The sequence below is a fragment of the Dendrobates tinctorius genome, unplaced genomic scaffold (genome assembly GCF_039654945.1).
Source record: "Dendrobates tinctorius isolate UK_male_01 unplaced genomic scaffold, ASM3965494v1 ptg000107l, whole genome shotgun sequence".
Taxonomy (NCBI): domain Eukaryota; kingdom Metazoa; phylum Chordata; class Amphibia; order Anura; family Dendrobatidae; genus Dendrobates; species Dendrobates tinctorius.
In genome coordinates, this window is record NW_027361775.1 from 34,075,053 (window position 1) to 34,092,538 (window position 17,486).

The 17,486-nt window shown below is 40.8% G+C and overlaps 1 protein-coding gene across 1 annotated transcript in view; it reads left to right on the plus strand.

Moving 5' to 3' along the window:
* The window catches only part of LOC141100703 (acetylcholine receptor subunit gamma-like), a 73,029-nt gene that overhangs the window by 40,955 nt on the left and 14,588 nt on the right, over positions 1-17,486 (plus strand). The window contains exons 2-8 of the mRNA XM_073589340.1: positions 4,555-4,599; positions 4,817-4,926; positions 7,985-8,140; positions 10,813-10,910; positions 11,224-11,424; positions 11,667-11,781; positions 12,780-12,894. Of these exons, the coding sequence (XP_073445441.1) occupies positions 4,597-4,599; positions 4,817-4,926; positions 7,985-8,140; positions 10,813-10,910; positions 11,224-11,424; positions 11,667-11,781; positions 12,780-12,894 (798 nt within the window). The 5' untranslated portion in view covers positions 4,555-4,596. The remainder of the gene's footprint in view (positions 1-4,554; positions 4,600-4,816; positions 4,927-7,984; positions 8,141-10,812; positions 10,911-11,223; positions 11,425-11,666; positions 11,782-12,779; positions 12,895-17,486) is intronic.

The following is a 17,486-nucleotide window of genomic DNA, read 5'->3' on the forward strand; positions in this document are numbered from 1 at the left end:
GGCGGTCACGGACCGCCCCCGACACGTTAACCCGTTGCACACCGCGATCAAACATGTTCGTGGTGTACCGGGGGTTAAAAGGAAGCATCGGCAGGGAGGGGGCTCCCTCTGTGCTTCCCTGAGCCCCCCACGGCAGCGAAATGTGCAGCGCTGCTGCGGGGGGCTCCTTTCCTGCAGGCCCCCGAATCCAAGATGGCGACGGGGGCCTGCAGGAAGCTGGCTTCCTCAGTGCCTGCAAAGCGCAGGCATGAGGAAGCCTTCTGCACTGCCTATGACAGATTGCTGATCTGTCACAGTAATCTGTGATGTGACAGATCAGCGATCTGTCACAGGACAGTGATGTCCCACCTGGGACTATGTAATAAAGGTAAAAAAAAAATAAAAAAAAGTGTTAAAATAATTTTGAAAAAAATCGCCAAATAAATTAGAAAAAAAAAAAAATATTCCCCCAATAAATCCATTTTTTGGAAATAAAAAAAAAAAAAACAAAAAACAATAAAAGTACACATATTAGATATTGCCACGTCCGTAACGACCCACCCTATAAAACTATCCCATTAGTTAACCCCTTTAGCGAACCCCTTAAAAAATAAAAATAAAAAACGAAGCAAAAAATAATGATTTATTATCATACCGCCAAACAAAAAGTGTAATAACGCGCGATCAAAAAGACGCATATAAATATCCATTGTACCTCTGAAAACGTCATCTTGTCCCGCAAAAAACGAGCCACCATACAGCATCATCAGCGAAAAAATAAAAAAGTTATAGCTCGCAGAATAAAGCGATGCAAAAATAATTATTTTTTATATAAAATAGTTTTCATTGCATAAAACCGGCAAAACATAAAAAAACGACCTAAATGAGGTATCGCTTTATCAATTTTACCGCCCGCGGAACGGTGTAAACGCACCCCCCCAAAAGAAATTCATGAAGCGCTGGTTTTTGTTCATTCTGCGTCCCAAAAATCGGAATAAAAAGCGATCAAAAAATGTCACGTGCCTGAAAATGGTACAAATAAAAACGTCAACTCGTCCCGCAAAAAATAAGACCTCACATGACTCGGGTCAAAATACGGAAAAATTATAGCTCTCAATATGTGGTGATGCAAAAACTATTTTTACAATAAAAAGCGTCTTTTAGCGTGCGACAGCTGCCAAACATAAAAACCGCCATAAATAGTAAATCAAACCCCCCGTTATCACCCCCTTAGTTAGGGAAAAATAATAAAATTAAAAGAAAATGTATTTATTTCCATTTTTCCATTAGGGTTAGGGCTAGGGTTAGGGCTGAGATTAGGGTTAGGGGTGTGTTGGGGTTCGGGTTGGAGTTAGAATTGGGGGTTTCCACTGTTTGGGCACATCAGGGGCTCTCCAAATGCAACATGGCGTCTGATCTCAATTCCAGCCAATTCTGAGTTGAAAAAGTCAAATGGTGCTCCTTCCCTTCCAAGCTCTGCCATGCGCCCAAACAGTGTTTTACCCCCACATGTAGGGTATCAGCCTACTCAGGACAAATTGCAAAACAATTTTTGGGGTCCAATTTCTCCTGTTACCCTTAGGAAAATAAAAAATTGAGGGCAAAAATATCATTTTTGTGGAAAAAAATGATTTTTTTTATTTTCACGTCCGAGCGTTATAAACTTCTGTGAAGCCCTTGGGGGTTCAAAGTGCTCACCACACATCTAGATAAGTTCCTTAGGGGGTCTCGTTTCCAAAATGGGGTCATTTGTGGGGGGTTTCTACTGTTTAGGTACATTAGGGGCTCTCCAAAGGCAACATGACACCCGCAGAACATTCCCTCAAAGTCTGCATTCCAAAACATCACTACTTCCCTTCCGAGCCCCGACGTGTGTCCATACAGTAGTTTTTTCCCACATATGGGGTGTCAGCGTACTCAGGACAAATTGGACAACAACTTTTGGGGTCCAATTTCTCCTGTTACCCTTGGGAAAATGAAAAAATTGGGGACTAATTGACCATGTTTGTGGAAAAAATACGATTTTTTTATTTTCATGCCCGGGCATTATAAACTTCTGTGAAGCCCTTGGGGGTTCAAAGTGCTCACCACACATCTAGATAAGTTCCTTAGGGGTCTAATTTCCAAAATGGGGTCATTTGTGGGGGTTTCCACTGTTTAAGTACATTAGGGGCTCTTCAAAGGCAACATGACACCCGCAGACCATTCCATCAAAGTCTGCATTCCAAAACGTCACTACTTCCCTTCCGAGCCCTGACGTGTGTCCATACAGTAGTTTTCTCCCACATATGGGGTGTCAGCGTACTCAGGACAAATTGGACAACAACTTTTGGGGTGGTTACTGGAGGTAATGGAGCTGATCTAATTGACAGAGGCCTGCCACCTGATGATGAGGAGGATGACTGGAGATCTGGAGTTTCTGACTGGATTTAGGACAGCCGACTCCCTCTATCCCGGCTGGTGATTTTTTCCTGCCTCCTGAGGTCTTAGTTTCCAGCTCAGTCCCTGCATGTTCAGCTAAGTGTTCTTTTGCTATTGTTCACATTTGATCTGGTTTTGTCTATTTCAGTTTTGTGTGTCAGCCAGCTCCAGCTGGGGCTGTGCTGAATTTCCATACTTATGTTACTGCTTGTGCCAGTTTGTTTTTGTCCCTTATTAGATTGGCCTCTTTTTGCTCTGCTTTCAGAATATGCCAGAGTGCTGATATAGTGGGCAAAGTCTAGTGACTTCAGTATTTCTTTATCAGACGTGTTGTGCATTTTTTGCAGGTTTTTTGCGTGATTGCAGACAGAGTCTTTCCTTTCCTGTCCTGTCTAGTTAGTGTGGGCCACATCGTTTGCTCAGTCTATTTTCCTACCTGCGTTTGTCTGGATAGGATCAGCGGTCTGAAGTCTGCTTAGTTACCAACCTCTCTGGTTTTCTGTGGATTTGCTTGGTCTTGCTTTCCTCCTCGGTGACCCAATCATAACAGCTCCCTATTTCTCCAGAATGTCTCCATTGCCCCATAATGTCCCCCATAGTGCTCCTCATTGACCCATAATGTTGCAAATTGCCCCATAATGTTCCCTGTAGTGCCCCCATTGCCTGATAATGGTCCCCATTGCTCCATAATGTCACTCTTTGCTTCATAATATCCCTAATTGCTCCATAAGGTTCCCTATTGCCTCATAAGGTCCCCTATAATGGCCTACAGTGTTCCCCATTGCTCCATAATGTCCTTCATTGCACCATAATGTTCCTCATTTCCTCATAGTGTTCCCCATAATGGCTCCCATTGCTCCAATATGGATCCCTGAAAGTAACACCAAGTACCAAACAAAAATTTCATCTTCGGCTCCTGGAGCACTTACTGGTGCCTGCCGCGTCCTTTGCACCTCTGTGCCAGCAGCAGTGTGATGATGTCAGTGGTGTGCTGACCTCATCAAGCCGCTGCACGTCGCGGCTAGGACAGACAAGCGCTGCTCTACCCTAGTCCTGATGCCGCAGTTTTCAAATGTATTTGTGGGCTTTGCGGGCCGCAAAACATACTTTGGTGGGCAGTATGTGGCCCACAGGCAGTAAGTTGTGCAGGCCTGTCTTAGAGGGTGATGCATTAAGATGTTTATGCAAGAATTATGGCATAAAACACCTTTATAAGTTGTAGTATTTTTGGACAACTAGGAAGTTGTGCAGAAATATTGTACCTCTGACATTTATATCTCATTCCCCACCAGCTACGCCAATGTGGGTGTTGCATGGGCAGGGCATAGGTGGGACGGGGCTTAGCTTTACCAGCCCATTAAATTCATGATTAATTACGCCGCTTTAGTAAGTTACTAAACTTACTCCAGTTAACTCCAGTTGCAGCCAAATACAAAGTCAAAGTTCCTTACACTTGCCAGTCCTACTCTAACATGAAAACCTCAAAAAGAGGAAAAAATCCTCCAAAAAATTCAAATACAAACCAGACAGGCCTAAATGCACCTGCACTAACACAGGGTGCAGCGGACCCAAGTAAAATGGCAGCTGCACAGGTGCATAAATACCAAATGAAACAGCCAGCCTACAATCAGGGATTGGCCGTGTGGTACACCAGTGCACCAGTAAGTTCCTTACACTTGCCAGCCCTACTCTAACATGCACTGGGCAGCCCCCCTATATGGTGTTACTAAGAGGTTGTGAACCAGAAGCCCTGCATTCCCTGTGTGAACACTGTCACATGCGGATTATTTCTTCTGCACTGGTGTACCACACGGCCAATCCCTGATTGTAGGCTGGCTGTTTCATTTGGTATTTATGCACCTGTACAGCTGCCATTTTACTTGGGTCCGCTGCACCCTGTATTAGTGCAGATGCATTTAGGCCTGTCTGGTTTGTATCTGAATTTTTTGAGAAATACAAAGTCAAAGACTGGAGAATGTTTCTGCCAGTAGTACACCACGGTTAACCTTGGCACTTATTCATTAAGCAGTGTGCAACAGCTAATGAATTAGGCATATTGTTAAGACTAGCATGCACAATGCCAGTCTTAATGACTCAGCCACATAGTCTTCTTACATTTATTTTCATCTTTTTTTTATTTAATTCCCATTGCAGAATGAAAAAAGGGAAGCTTTGACCACCAATGTCTGGGTAGAAATGGTAAGTATGTAATATAATGATGCATTGTAAAAAGATTTATCCTTTGTACCTTTTTGACAAATCTATTCGTGGTTGTTAGTCATTGACTACAGTGACTTGTTATCCACTTTCATGTACTGGGATGTTGAATACTAACTGTGTGTTCACATTAACCTTTATAACCATATATTATCCTTCACGTATGATCCTAATGATCTTCCATTTTACTTTTTTTTAGCAATGGATAGATTATCGTCTGAGCTGGGAGCCTGAAGAACATAGTGGCATTGAAATTACACGTATTCCCTCCACCATGGTGTGGCTTCCAGATATTGGCCTGGAAAACAAGTTAGTAACATCCAAGATCAATCGGAAGCATAAAAACTGATGTGGATTGCTTTTCTGGATGTTTTGATTGATCCTTTTCATTCATCATAGCACAGTAACCATTATGATTTAGAGTATAGTTAATGAACTTTAACACACAAAATGTTAGAAACACATTCTCTTTAGATTTGCAACTCCTATAGCAGGGATAGTGGACTAATTAATTTTAGGGAGTTATTGAAATGACCTGAAACAATGGGAAACTTTAAAGCCAGGTTATAAGTAGAGCTAGTCAGGTACACCTAATCATAACCTGTAGTGTTAGGATTTAACCTTAGTCTACCTGGTTTTGCTATATACCACCCCCCTCTGTCTAAAGCCAGGGCTGGGCACCATCTGCCAACACACAGAGTTTACAGAGCTTTAAATTGACCTTAAAGTGAGGGTCATGCTTGATGACACAAGGGTATTCTAGTAACTCCAAGAACCTATCCTTATTTTTGGGTACCGATTTTCAGCTGTTCTAATTTTGGGAAGGCGGCAAAGTTTCTGCCACTTTGACACCTGCAATGTTGGCTTCTGACCAGGCCAACAAGCAAGGGGTTTTGAGTATGCCCCTATCCTTTGAGAGTTTTAATATGTTGCCATAATATATAGGAAAGGGCTTACTTTTCATTGGTAAGTGTACTTTATAGTTGACCTCACCTTTTCCAGTATCCTATAAGGTCCCTGCCACTGGGTAAAAGGTTTAAATTGTCTTACATGTTCCAACCAATTATACCCTCTGTATTTTTCCTCTTGGGCCTTGAGGAGGCATTCTTTTACCTATCCCTTCACCTTAGTCCCACAATCATTAGGTCTGGTCAATTTTGGGAAATGACAATTAGCTCCTGACTCTGGGGGAACACCATTTAACACACTTGTATTTTCTAGAGTACCTTCTACTGTTGGGTCCTAGAGACTTATTCTCAGATTATATGAGAATAAACATTATAATAGGAGTATATTGGGGAATGGCACACAGTTGACATTATTACTTTTTGAGGGAATACTCAGTGGGCATCATTGTGTTTTAACGGTGGAGCATTAATAAATTCCATAGGGGCATTATTTATTTTAAATGGGCACTCAGGTTCTGAAAACCTATGCTACGCCACTGAAGCCTCTGCAAAGAAACCATGATGCAATATGGGACTGCAGTAAAGAGCAATGGAGGGCTAAAACATCAATGATGCTGTTTATTCTCTCTGTAACAATCAGCTTTGAGAAATACCATCAGCTAGAATTTATCTATGATTGACACTGTTTTGGGACAGTTTTGTTCAGGAACTGATGACTGTAGGTCTGCTTAGGAGCCCTGAGTAAATATTTTTCTCTAAGGATCTAAGTGGTAAGGTTTCACCTTGTGGAGAGTGACTGTAACGACCAACGTGTGACTGGACACAGCGCCTCCAGCAGGGCGAATTTATGGCACACGTAACCCTGGATACACCGCCTCCAGCCAGGCGAATTTAAATAATAATGGGACGTGCAGCCAGATACACCGCCTCCAGTTGGTGAATTTTAGAAGTACACGTAAAACTGGATACCCCGCCTCCAGCTGGCGAATTTAAATAAAAAGGGTAAACACCAGGGAACAATTACAGTGGTGGGCCCTGCACTAGGGAATGGGGACGCGGAGACCTCCTGCACTCCCCTGAGCTAGTGACCCTGCACTCCTCAACAGTCCCTATGCCGGTTCCGCACCGGGCGCCGATCGGGAACCTAGAAACCCCGACTCGCCCTGCACCTAGTCCCTCACTAGGGAATTGGTCGGTGCAGAAACTAATCCCACCACTGTTCTAACACACATAAGGAAAGTCACAAACAGGGATAAAGAACACTTAGCTCTCTCTGTGCTAATGCTCCAGCACAGAGTCCAGCAACCGAATGGAGCCTTCCACCTGAATAGATGCCACCAAGTTCTGACAGAGCAGCAAGGAAATCCCTTCTGTGACTCCTTCCACAACAGTGTAAAGAACTCTCTCCAGCTCCTTCCTCCACCAAGGTTGGTTGCAAAAGAACAACTATCACCAACACTAATTGCAACACCTGACACTCTTTTATAGCAGAGCCAGAGCAATCACACCTGCTTTATTAATCATGTGCACTTTAACTAAAGTGTAATACCACTAACCACCACCGGGGTAACTTAGACCAAACGACAACACGTGTAATGACCCTAATGGCCACCGGGGGCAAAAACTCCCGTTGGCACACAGCCAAGGAAAAAAGTTCACTATATACATTAACTCTGTCAGATCAAACTCAGATCATGACAGTGACAAGCTGGATCTGGTATGCCAATACGAGGAGACTTAAATGCCTTGCATTCTCCTCTGGGAAATTAAATATGCAAATTGTCTCTTCAGAGAGGAAGAGTACATGAACTCTAGTGCCACCTATTGAAAGTAGTAATCCTTGAAGTCAACATCGACCCTTTAACGAGTCTTGCAATTAGGATAAAAACCAAACCAGAATCCCAATTTGCTGACACGGTGTTTTGGGGTATTGCCCCTCATCAGTGCAAAGTATGAGATCTAATTTAGCTAGGTAATAGGTTAAGACTGGGATCTAAAGAGTAAGGTTTCTCCTTGTAGAGAGTGACAAGCCAGGTTTGGCATGCCAGTATGATGAGACTTAAACACCATGCATACTCCTCCCTGTCTCAACCTCTCACCTAGCCAAATCAGATCTCATACTTTGCACTGAGGAGCGATAATATTCCGAAACACCGTGTATGCAAAAAGGTTCTGGTTTGACTTTTATCCTAAGTCAAATGTTTGTTAAAGGGTCAATATTGACTTGTAGGATTGCTGCTTCTAATAGGTGGCACTAGAATTCAAGTCTTCCTCTCTGAAGAGACAATTTGAATATTTATCTTTCTCTAAGATAGTCTTTACTCACATCTGCAAGTGTACAGTGAATCTCTAATCAAAGTGCAAAAGATGAAAACCGATAAATACCGTATATAAAAAAATGTATGGTTGGAGATTTGCAGAATTAACTTGATTAACAGTAACTTCTTTTACATTTTTAGTGTAGATGGCATCTTTAACATTGCCCTATATACCAACACTTTGGTTTCTTATGATGGTTCCATGTACTGGCTGCCTCCTGCTATCTATCAAAGCAGTTGTCCTGTTGTTGTCACATATTTCCCCTTTGATTGGCAAAACTGCTCCATGGTGTTTCAGTAAGTATATGGATATCTAACTCTAATATCAATTTTTAAAAATGCTGTTGAATTTATGAAATTGTAGATTATTTACCCAGTGTGAGGGTAAAGTATATTTTGTCATTTTATATAAGAAACCTATAGTATGAGACAAAAACTATCATTTAAATAAACTAATAAGGTGCTTAGTGTCCTCCATAATGCATACAGTAGTTACCAACATCCATGCTCGAATCTAAGGGTTACATTTGCACCACCCAATTTTGTGGCTATAAACCACTGTATAGACCACTGGTTGGTGGTCATTTAATAGCTTGTTTAAAAGGGCACACCACACTTTAGATGCAAACTGTCATAGATAATTTTTTTCTGCATAGACTGCCATTGTTCTTGTTTAGACAGGATAATGTGCTGCCGAGAACTATCATGTCTTGTGCAGCACAAAAGATCATGTCAAATGACGATCAAGTGCATTTTGGGTGATGTGCAGCTGATTTAGACTACACAATTATTCTGAAGCATGTGTTCCTAGGAACGTTTGTTCACTATAATCTTCCAGTGTAATTGGACCTCTAGGTCCTCACCTAGAACCCCTAATTTGCGGGTGTAGTTTGCATAAACCCAGACATTTTTTGGATCTGAGACGTTAGTAAATTTTTATAATAAACTATATTATAGGACATGAGTATGGAGAAGAATGTGACATCATTACTCCCCAATATATGGGACAAGTGGAAAAGTTTTAAATACAAGAGTTAGGACTGTCCCACAAGGGTTGCCGTGACGTGGCGGGATGGCTTCTACATTATTTTGATCAAAATTATGTTAACTAAATACCCTTATTATTACTATTATTACTACCTTCATGCAATTTTTGCAATATATTTTTTTACTTTTTTATTCCAGGATATTTGTTTTGTGTTTTGCTTTTGGTTTTCTCTGTGTAAAGGTCATGTGTTCATATGCAATTACATTTTGCATGCACATTAATTTACTTTTTCTGCTCAGACCCAGTTTCTCATTTGTTTCATTGTGCATTCTGTGCATATAAGGGTGTGACCGCCCTGTTTCTGAGTTGGAAAATCCATCCTGTCTGGCCTATTCTATTACTGGTGGTTCAGTCCCTCTGTCCTTGTTCACATTTACGTCACTTGACAAGTGGAAAAGTTTTAAATACAAGAGTTAGGACTGTCCCACAAGGGTTGCCGTGACGTGGCGGGATGGCTTCTACATTATTTTGATCAAAATTATGTTAACTAAATACCCTTATTATTACTACCTTCATGCAATTTTTGCAATATATTTTTTTACTTTTTTATTCCAGGATATTTGTTTTGTGTTTTGCTTTTGGTTTTCTCTGTGTAAAGGTCATGTGTTCATATGCAATTACATTTTGCATGCACATTAATTTACTTTTTCTGCTCAGACCCAGTTTCTCATTTGTTTCATTGTGCATTCTGTGCATATAAGGGTGTGACCGCCCTGTTTCTGAGTTGGAAAATCCATCCTGTCTGGCCTATTCTATTACTGGTGGTTCAGTCCCTCTGTCCTTGTTCACATTTACGTCACTTGACAAGTGGAAAAGTTTTAAATACAAGAGTTAGGACTGTCCCACAAGGGTTGCCGTGACGTGGCGGGATGGCTTCTACATTATTTTGATCAAAATTATGTTAACTAAATACCCTTATTATTACTACCTTCATGCAATTTTTGCAATATATTTTTTTACTTTTTTATTCCAGGATATTTGTTTTGTGTTTTGCTTTTGGTTTTCTCTGTGTAAAGGTCATGTGTTCATATGCAATTACATTTTGCATGCACATTAATTTACTTTTTCTGCTCAGACCCAGTTTCTCATTTGTTTCATTGTGCATTCTGTGCATATAAGGGTGTGACCGCCCTGTTTCTGAGTTGGAAAATCCATCCTGTCTGGCCTATTCTATTACTGGTGGTTCAGTCCCTCTGTCCTTGTTCACATTTACGTCACTTGACAAGTGGAAAAGTTTTAAATACAAGAGTTAGGACTGTCCCACAAGGGTTGCCGTGACGTGGCGGGATGGCTTCTACATTATTTTGATCAAAATTATGTTAACTAAATACCCTTATTATTACTATTATTACTACCTTCATGCAATTTTTGCAATATATTTTTTTACTTTTTTATTCCAGGATATTTGTTTTGTGTTTTGCTTTTGGTTTTCTCTGTGTAAAGGTCATGTGTTCATATGCAATTACATTTTGCATGCACATTAATTTACTTTTTCTGCTCAGACCCAGTTTCTCATTTGTTTCATTGTGCATTCTGTGCATATAAGGGTGTGACCGCCCTGTTTCTGAGTTGGAAAATCCATCCTGTCTGGCCTATTCTATTACTGGTGGTTCAGTCCCTCTGTCCCTGTTCACATTTACGTCACTTGACAAGTGGAAAAGTTTTAAATACAAGAGTTAGGACTGTCCCACAAGGGTTGCCGTGACGTGGCGGGATGGCTTCTACATTATTTTGATCAAAATTATGTTAACTAAATACCCTTATTATTACTATTATTACTACCTTCATGCAATTTTTGCAATATATTTTTTTACTTTTTTATTCCAGGATATTTGTTTTGTGTTTTGCTTTTGGTTTTCCCCAATATATGTAATTGTATGCCATAAGATATTCCACTTGTTAAATATTACTCTTTACCCAGGTCGCAGACATACAACGCAAATGAGATTGAATTGCTCCTAACAGTGACAAAAGGGGAGACCATAGAATGGATTGAAATAGACCCACAAGCATTTACAGGTACAAAGAAATTTGAGTAATGAGGATGATTGAATATATGATCGACTCCAATGGTTTCCTCCTTCTAGGGATTATTACTATCAGAGGTTCCCTTTTATAAGAATTGATGAGTGGTTGAGCAGCTTTGTGTATCTGGTCAGAGTTTCCTGTCTATGTGGCCTGTCTGGGATGTTGTTCAATCTGTACAGAACTTGTAGCGATTACATTGAATTTCAGTAATAATGAACTGCTGCGATTGATAGAAAAACTTTGATCCCTTAGACTTCTTAAATTTTGCTTCTTGTATAAATTTTGCTGAAATTCCTATCTTTAGAAAACGGGGAATGGGCAATAAAACATATGCCAGCCAAGAAGATCATAGACCATCGGCATACCCCAGATGACATCAATTACCAGGCGATCGTCTTCTATCTCATCATTCAGAGGAAGCCCCTCTTCTATATCATCAACATAATAGTCCCCTGTGTTCTCATTTCATTCGTTAGTGTTCTGGTTTACTTCCTCCCGGCCAAAGGTATCAATCAATTTATTCTACTATCATGAGCAGTGTGACTATTTTAATTTAAGTTGTTTTTTTTTAAACTTGTACTAGAGTTATATGAGACGTACAGCGAAGAAAAAAAAGAAAAAACAAGTTAACTAATGAAATATAAAAAAAAGTGAAAGAATTGTGACTGCTTATAAGGGAAAAGAAAATTAAAATCAAAGAACAAACAACTTAATTATCTCCCATGTAATAACTGTTTTATTTTTTAGCGGGAGGTCAGAAATGTACAGTATCCATTAATATCTTACTGGCTCAGACCGTATTTCTCTTCCTGATAGCCAAAAAAATTCCAGAAACCTCCACAGCCGTGCTACTTATAGTAAAGTAAGTGTAACCCCTTGTACAGTATGTTTTATTTAAGTATATTTAGATGAAGTAGTCATTAGTGTAGTAGTACCATTAGACAAATTTCTCCTCTAACTACCAAATTATTCCTCCTTCTGTTAACATGTACATGTAGCCTTGAGTACTTGTGTAAATAGGCAAATGGTTATTTTGCTTTCGTTTTTTGATACTTTTTAATTTATTTTACATATATTCATAGATTTCCATCCTCTTCACCATTTGAGTTGAATGTACCTTCAGATTATAAGATTGTACCCCAAATTAACAAAAGTGCATATTGGTGTGGATACATTTATTGTTTATCCTAAATCTTAAAAGCAGGAATCCAATTTCTAGAACTTTGGGATAACAGGGTCTATATTTTTTATCCATATATGAAAATTTTGAAATATTTAATTATGAGTATTCCAAAGGTTCCCACACTGACCACTAAAGCACAAATAAGAAGCTAACATTTCCTATTTTTTGCAACTTGCTTGTCAGCTTTGCTATTTAGACTGGGGTAGATGAGCAGAGTCATCTCTTTGTACATAAGTATGACAGCAACACTACGTATGCAGCTTCCCTGACACTCCCTGGTCTCGATGTGAAGAGTGTATTCTATAACTTCTTGAATTTAATAATTTATTACATTTCTCTGCCATTGATCCCAATTACCAATTATTTTCAACTGCCATAAAGCACACATTCAGCTGTACTGTCTATACAATCAATACAGAAAGAAAGTGTGTGTCTTCAAATTGACTGCTCCCAGTAAATATATGAAAATAAAAAACAATATCTACAATGGTTAAAAGAATACTAAACACATTATTTCTCTTCTACACACGTATGATCCAATTAATGAAACTAAAATTAGGTTAAAACATTCATGGTTAAAGTTTATTTGGAATATTATGATGCAAATCTTTAGGTTTTAAAACATTTATATCCAATGATAACTACTGCTTAGTAAGTGTAATTTCTCTCTTTTCTAGGTATATAACATTTCTTATAGTGGTCACTATCACCATCGTACTTAATGCTGTTGTTGTTTTGAATATTTCTCTCCGCACCCCAAACACTCATAAGATGTCAAGCGGTGTAAGAGAGGTATGAGGCGGCACTTCTGCTATTACTAGGGTGCATGATATTCTGTTCTAGAAGTAGCTTCATGATCAAAAATAGTTGATACAGTGCAGAGTACGTGAGCGCTTTAGACTAGAGATGAGCGACTTTGCCTTTTTTCGGGTCGAGTCGGGTTTCACGAAACCCGACTTTCGCAAAAGTCGGGTCTAACGAAGTCAGCCGATTATTGTGAAAAGTCGAAGTCCGACTGAAACACGAAACCCAATGTAAGTCAATGGGGAAGAAAAGTCGGCAGTGAGTGGAGGACAGGAAACACACCTACAGTGCCCATTTTAATGCCAAAAACATCAATTCTTATTCCTTAAGCTTGTCAACCTTAATTTACTTTATAATAATAGTTAGGCATTGAAAACTGGGGGTTATTTGGCTAAAGTTGTGGGGGGGTAGGGCTGGCTCCAGATTTTCGTGGGCCCAGGGCCAAAGAGTGTCACTGGGCTCCTTTAACACATTACACAATTCATGATCCTTTGATACGGCAGAGAAATAACTGTACAGTACAATGAAAAATACTTCAATTCTTACATCACATGACTGATATCCATTTTAAATTCTCCAATAGCTCCAAAAACAGACAGTATATTCCTCCATACAGTATTATGGCCACCGGATAGTGCGCCATACAGAGTAATGAGGCCCATATATTTCTCCATACAGAATCATTGGTCCCATATAATGTTCCATACAGTATATGATGAGCTCCACATAATGTTACAGTATATGTTGTTCACCATGGATGAAGCTCCAGTGTCTTATGGGCCCAAATAATGATCCATATATAATGGGCCCTATTTCTAATGCTCCAGTGTATAATGGGCCCTGTAAATGCTGCTCCAGTGACTGATGTCCACCTTTGGAATGCTCCAGTGTATGGTGGGCCCCAGATATCATTCTCCAGAGTATCATGCTCCCCAAAAATTGCTCCCAACCTTTAAAACAATTAAATAAGTCTTCTCGCTAGGGAATCCCTGTACTCTGGACTCCTCGTCGTTCCCATCTTCCATCTCTCTGCACTTGGACTGTTTAGGCAGAGGGCGTACAGACGTGATGTCATCGCGCTCTTTGACCAGAATGTCACTGTCAGGAAAAGTGTTTGGTTTCCGGGGGCAGTATGGTTGAAAAGCTGAACCTTAAGGGAATGTCCAGAAGGGCACCACCAGGAGTGGAGCCTGCATCTTAATTGGACTCAACACGGGCAACCTCAACCATGCCATTCACAAAAAAGCTGCACAGATTGCAAGCTTAATTCCGTTAACTAATGAGACTCAGTCATGCCCCCGCGGTCCGCGTCCAGCTTACTAGAGGGACACGCGAGGCTCTGGCATGCGAGATTGGCCAATAACAGGTCTGTCATGCCCTTACATGTCCGGGGCTGCACGCGTGCTACAATGAAAGGACCAGCGTGTATCGCTTACAGGTGCGGATAACACGCTGAGCCCCGTTAGTGATGGGGATCAAGGATTACAATTCTTCCCCATGAACAAGCATTTCCCAGTAAGTGCAGGTCAACCGTAATTCCTGAATTAGGCCTAAACGGCATTCCAGAAAGAATGTGAAAAAATTAAGTGTCCAAACCACAGGTGCTGTAGCTTGCTTAACAGCTGGGCTCCTCTACTGAGTAGCACACAGTTCTTACATAAACAGGCGGAATAGCTTGGTTCATAGGTGGCCAACTCTGCTGAGTAGCATACACAGTTGCTAGACCCAAAGTATTAAGTGGTGTAAATGCAGTCAAAAACTGTTTCTTTCTTAAACAGGCGGCATAGCTTGGTTGACGGGTGGGCTCCTCTTCTGAGTAGCAGACACAGTTACTAGGCCCAAAAGGATTTTCAGGACAATATGCGGTAAAAAAATTATTAGAAACACACACGGTGTAGCTCCTTCACAGGAGTACTACACTGCTGGCTACCAGACACCGCTACTATGCCCTAAAACTGTCTATTATCATTAAAAACCATTATTAACGTGAAAAAAAGATACGCTTTTGTTTAACGAAACGTTCTCGAACGGAAACTCGAACAGCCGAATTTTAATCAAAGTGTTGTAGTTCGGCGAACGGATCTAACACCACCCAAAACAGCTAGAATTTGAACTTGGCCAACAGTTCCACTCAAACACCACTCATCTGTAATCAGGAGGCAGACTCAGACGGTCTCAGGCACAGTATGGATTCGACAAGATTGCAGAAAGTTGAGAAAGGGTACAGTATCACCGGATAACAGGTATATATAGCATAGTTTAAACATTTAAAATCTCTGTTTATTTCCGGAGTACGACAAAGACACTCACAGCCTCAGTATGGATTAGACAACAATCTAAAAAGTATAAAAAAGGAAATGTTTTTGAAACGTACACCAGTATACACTCTTGGGGTATTTTTAAATCTTCATATATATTTCTGTCTCGGTAAGAGATGTAGGAGAGATTTGAGTAATCCATCAAATCTCTCCTACAGCGAGGGGTTGGCTCTCGAGGGGCTTGAAAAGAATGCGAAAATAATCATCAAGGCCTCAGATAAGGGCGGCAATCTGGTGCTCATGGACCATGAAAAATACGGGGCAATGTGTTATGCGCTTTTGAATCATGAGGACACATATGAGGTCTTGCGGGATAATCCAACATCTGTGTATAAGAATGAATTATCTATTTTGAATGAGGCAAAGGAGAACAGGGTGATTTCAGATAATGAGTTTCGTTTTTTATTCCTGACTGCTCCTGTGATAGCAACCTTCTATGCATTACCGAAGGTGCATAAGGGGCTTGAACCATTGAAGGGTCGCCCCATTGTCTCTGGTATAGATTCATTGACCCAGAATAGTGGAGTTTATCTGGATAAGGTCTTGAGACCATTTGTTACTGCATTGCCGTCCCATATGCATGACACATCGCATCTGTTGAATTTGCTTGAGGGGGTTACTCTGGAGGGGAATACCCTGCTTGCATCCATTGATGAGGAGGCCTTGTATAGTTGCATCCCACATGAGTGGGGGTTGGTGGCAGTGACCCATTATTTACGAACAAGAGCAGTTGAATGTCAAACACATAACCTTTTTGTTAAAAAATTATTCAGCTTCGTCCTCACCAGAAATTACTTCCTCTTTGACTCTAAGTACTTCCACCAGCTCAGGGAGACTGCGATGGGGAGCCCCTGTGCTCCCACTTATGCAAATATCTTCCTGGGCTGGTGGGAGGAAACTCATATTTTCAGGGAGGAAGAAGAGTGGTGGATTCCGTTTATCAACCTCTGGGCCAGATATATCGATGACATTCCGATATTTTGGTCTGAGGTGGATTTCCTCCGTTTTATTGAATGTATTAATAAGAACGTGGTGGGATTGAGATTTACATCAGAGTGTCATACTGCAAGTATCAATTTTCTTGATTTGACGATCTCCAAGAAGGCTGATGAAAGGATCAGCACATGTACCTATAGGAAACCTACTGCAACTAATAGTTTGCTAAGATGGACGAGCCATCACCCTGGACCCCTGAGGAGGGGGATACCTAAGGGGCAGTTCCTTAGGATCTGGAGGAACTGCTCTGATTTGAATGTCTATAGGAAGCAGGCTAATGATCTGTACAACAGATTTAGGACGAGAGGCTACCCCTCATGCACCCTGGATGGACCAAGACATGAAGCCTTGACAGCAGATATGTCTTCTCTCCTCCAAAAAAGGAGAATACATCTAATACTGTTGTTAGGCTTATTGGCACTTATGATGGCCAATCAGACAGGGTGTATCAGGTTTTAAAAAAACATTGGGGTATCTTGCTAGCTGACCCCAATTTGAGGGGGATTATATCGTCCAAACCTACCGTTACTTACAGAAAAGGGAGATCTATAGGGGATCGGCTTGTGCACAGCCTCTATCAGAGACCAAGGGGGGTGGGTACATGGCTTGATAGAAAGCCTTTAGGCTTCTTTAAATGTGGAGATTGTACCAGATGTAAATATATGTTGCAATGTAAATCCTTTACGAGCTCACACAATGGTAAAACCTTTTATATTAGGGATTTCGGAAACTGTAGATCGACAGGCCTGGTCTATAAGGCTACATGTACCTGCCCTTTGGACTATGTGGGAAAAGCTACCAGGGAATTGAGGGTGAGAGTGGGTGAACATCTGGGGGATATCAGGAACAAGCGTGATACCCCTGTCGCCAGACACATTAATGCGGTGCATCAGGGCCGGTTGAGCGACATCACCTTCAATATGATTGAGCTGGTTAAACCAAGAACAAGGGGAGGAAATCTGGATAATTTGATTCTGAGACGGGAATGTGAGTGGATGTTTAGATTACAATCCGTCTCTCCGGATGGGATGAATGAGTACATGTCATACGCCTGTTTTATATAATTTCCTGGTTGGTGGAGTGTGTTTCCCTGGTGGGTGGTGGGGGTTTTTATATGTCTGGCATATTGGAGGATGCCTGTATGGCATAGTCCACATTGTTTGGCGGAATGGATTTATTAGACACTAATTTTTTACTGATATATCTATATTGCTAGTGTTATTAGTGCCCAAATATGTGTGTTTGAAGTTGTGCCTTGATATGAAT